Below are 3,799 nucleotides of genomic sequence, written 5' to 3' on the forward strand. Positions count from 1 at the left end.
CTTTATTACCAACTTCCCCTGTCTCAATCTCTTCACAAAAACTTTCTAAACCAGGCTTTAATGGCCAATTCATTTCCATTCTACATCTTTTTCTTGGTATACTTTTCCTTCTCTCTCTCTTCAAGAACAATACAAGCATGTAATGAAATAGATAAAGAAGCTTTACTTGATTTCAAATCTAAGATCACTTATGATCCTTCAAATCTTCTAAAAACATGGAATCAATCCACTGATTGTTGCAAATCTTGGGATGGTGTTGTTTGTGATTCAAACAATCGCGTTGTTAATCTTTCTCGCCCGGGCTTATTCTCGACCGATGATTCAATATTCGACACATCAATGAATGGAACTATATCTCCATTCCTTGGAAATCTTTCTTCTCTCAGTCTTCTTGATCTTAGTAATCTCAAGAACTTAGAAGGGCCAATTCCAGCTCAACTTGGAAAATTATCAAACCTTACTCTTCTTTTTCTTGATACTAATCAACTTTCGGGTCCAATTCCAACTACTTTTCGAAACTTTCGACATCTCACTAGGCTTTTCCTTAGTGATAACCGTTTATCGGGTTCAATTCCGTCTTCACTTTTCGAATCTATGTCATCTCTTAGGGAGATTGGTTTATCCGGAAATCAACTCTCAAACTCCATCCCTTCCACAATTGGGGAACTAGTATCTTTAACAAAACTTGATTTTCATTCAAACAATCTCACTGGTAGTATTCCAAGCACAATTGGTTCTTTAAAGAACCTAACTTATCTAGACTTATCCGAAAACCAGATTTCCGGGTCGATTCCTAACTCCATTGGACAACTATCTAAACTATCTTTACTCTATCTCAATCTTAATAGATTATCTGGAAGTATTCCTAGTTCATTTTCCAATCTAGTTTCGGTCCAATTCTGTCGATTGTCGAGTAATGAACTTACGGGTAATTTACCAACATCAATCGGAAATCTTCGAAGTATTCAAAGGCTTATACTTGAGAACAATAGATTAACCGGCGAGTTGCCCGAAAGCATTGGTCAGTTAACACAACTAACTGAAATGTACTTCTCAAACAACTATTTTTCAGGTAAAATCCCTTCAAGTTTGGGTAATCTTGGAAGTCTTCAAGTTCTTGATCTTTCTAAGAATAATTTATTAGGTCCAATTCCTACTCAATTACTCAACTTGAAAAATTTACAGGATCTAGACTTGTCATTTAATCCATTGGGTCTAGTTTCTGTTCCAAGTTGGTTATCAAGATTGAACCTTTTTCAACTTAAGTTAGCTCATACAGGCATAAATGGAAAGCTGCCAACATGGTTATCTTCATCGTCGGTATCAACGCTTGACTTATCGAGTAATAGATTAACCGGAAAATTACCCGAATGGATAGGAAACATGACAAACTTATCTTTCTTGAATTTATCTAACAATGGGTTCTATTCAACTATACCAAATGAGTTCAAGAACTTATCTCTTTTAATGGACCTTGATCTTAATTCGAATAAGTTCACAGGAGGAATGGGAATGATTTTCGCGAAAAATGTGGATGAACCACGAGGACATTACAATTCTATTGATCTCTCTCGTAACCTTTTTGTCGGTCCTATTGATGACGATATAGGAACCCAAGTTGGGATGGATTCAATTGTGAAACTAGTACTATCTTATAACCCATTAGGAGGTTCAATTCCAACTTCACTAGGGAAGTTGAGTAGACTACAAACCTTGGAGCTAAAGAAGAATGGGTTATCGGGGAAGATACCCGTTGAGCTCGGCAATGCGACAGAGATAACATCAATATTGTTATCAGAAAATAATCTTACTGGTGGTATACCTTCTGTGGTGATAAATTTGGTGAACATTCAAAAGTTTGATGTTTCAATGAACCAGTTGAGTGGGAAAATACCTACTCATACAGCCAAATTTCCTGTTTCTTCTTTTAAAGGCAATAGTGGCTTATGTGGCGATCCACTTCCTAGTTGTAAAACTGCCTAAGAAGATGTATCTTTATAAGTTATATTTTTGTATTTTCTTTCTAGTTGATGATTTTAAGAGCTTATTTGATTTGATTTGTTTTTAATTTAATGTGATATTTTCAATTTTTTACTCATTGTTGAAAGGAATAAGAACTATGTTAATTTGGGAAAGTAATGAATCTTTTATAGTGGCTAAAGCCTATTGTAATTTATTATTATTGTTATCAAAAAGAAAGTTCGAAACTATGTAAAAATACCTAAGTTTTAATTTTGAATGCTAGTCTTTGAGAATGGAGCTCATGATAGGCTTAAATTATCATTCCTTTATAAAGCTTTACAGAAAGAAATGTAATAAAGAAGAAAAAAATTAAGACTAGTTTTGTACTTACTTAGTCGATCCATGTGCCATCCCTGGCATTGTTGTAAGATCTAGTTTTTTTCTTTTTGGCATTTATGAACCTATTGAGGAGCCCACCATCAAATAGTACATAAAAGACTTCATAGCTAGAGACTTTTAAACAAATAAACAATATACAAGAAAATCTAATAAAGTATTGGCCCTATCACCCCGAGTCAATCATCTTCTATAGACAGTGTGGTGTGTTATTGGGGAAGTTGGTCAACTGCCCCGATTCAAGGGGATGTTGGCTGTTAGTGATAGAGGAACCGACATCTTTGGCGTGAAAGTGGCGTGAATCACCATCCAAGGGGTTGGATTCATCTTGATTTCATCAAGAGAAAGAAAGTGGCACGAATCCAACGGTTAGCGGCGATTCTCGCCACTTCCACACCAAGAAATTCGGTCCCCTAACTTTTTCTGTTGGCAAAAATACTCTTTCCCAGAAAAAGTTCACAAATTTTTAGGTTTTTCAAATTTTTGCTTCCTTCTCTGTCCTTAATAAATGGGAATCTAAAATGTCTAGAATTTCATTATTTTCCCCCAAAATCTTAGCCCACTGAGATTTCTTCTTCTTCCTCCGTCAAATCCCTCTTCTTCTAGCTCTCATCTTCCATTCAAGATTGTTTAAAGCCTTAATTACTCGAAATCTCTCTCTCTCAATCTAATCCAAGTATCTCGATTGTACTTCATTTTTCTCTTGAGATACCTGAGGTTTTATCCAAAAGATTTGAGAAGCTTGATGTGACACGAAAATGTCACATTTGGAGAGCCTAACTTAGACTAGTTAGTCCATTTCGAGTGTTAATTCTAATAATTTATGTGTTTTTATTGTGAGTAATTTCCCTAATGGCCCCCAACGTTGTGACCAGCTTCCCGCCTGGCCCTCTAAATTAGCAAAAATACCCATATGGCCCCCTTTTTCCGTTATCTTTAAGTGTCCGTTACTCTCACTCCTCCACCTCATTTCCTCTCTCTGCCAAGTCACCTACAATGCCACATCATCATCTTCTCCGGCAAGGGGTCGCCGGCCGGCTAAATTTCCGGCTGGCGACCTTCAAACATAAAAAAAAAAATAATTAAGTTTTTTTTTCTCTCTCCTCCCTCTAAATTTTTTTTTTCTTTTTCTTTCCCCTCTCTCTAGATCTAGAGAGAGAGGGGAAAGAAAAAAAAAATTAGAGAGAGAGAGGAGAGAGAAAAAAAACCTTTTTTTTTATGTTTGAAGGTCGCCGACCAGAAATTTGGCCGGCCGCCGACCCCTTGCCGGAGAAGATGATGATGTGGCATTGTAGGTGACTTGGCAGAGAGAGGAAATGAGGTGGAGGAGTGAGAGTAACGGACAGTTAAAGATAACGAAAAAAGGGGGCCATATGGGTATTTTTGCTAATTTAGGGGGCCAGGCGGGAAGCTGGTCACAAAGTTGGGGGCCATTAGGGAA

General features: G+C 36.9%; 1 protein-coding gene across 1 annotated transcript in view; it reads left to right on the forward strand.

The window, feature by feature from the left end:
- LOC147538537 (uncharacterized) overlaps positions 1-2,161 on the forward strand; it is a 2,330-nt gene extending 169 nt beyond the window's left edge. The window contains exon 1 of the mRNA XM_086644182.1: positions 1-2,161. This exon is cut by the window's left edge and continues 169 nt beyond it. Within this exon, the coding sequence (XP_086500308.1) occupies positions 61-1,983 (1,923 nt within the window). The 5' untranslated portion in view covers positions 1-60 and the 3' untranslated portion in view covers positions 1,984-2,161.
- Positions 2,162-3,799: the final 1,638 nt, after the last annotated feature.

Source organism: Eschscholzia californica, unplaced genomic scaffold, assembly GCF_041429995.1.
Source record: "Eschscholzia californica isolate CP2 unplaced genomic scaffold, dmEscCali1.0.p SCAF_5, whole genome shotgun sequence".
NCBI lineage: Eukaryota > Viridiplantae > Streptophyta > Magnoliopsida > Ranunculales > Papaveraceae > Eschscholzia > Eschscholzia californica.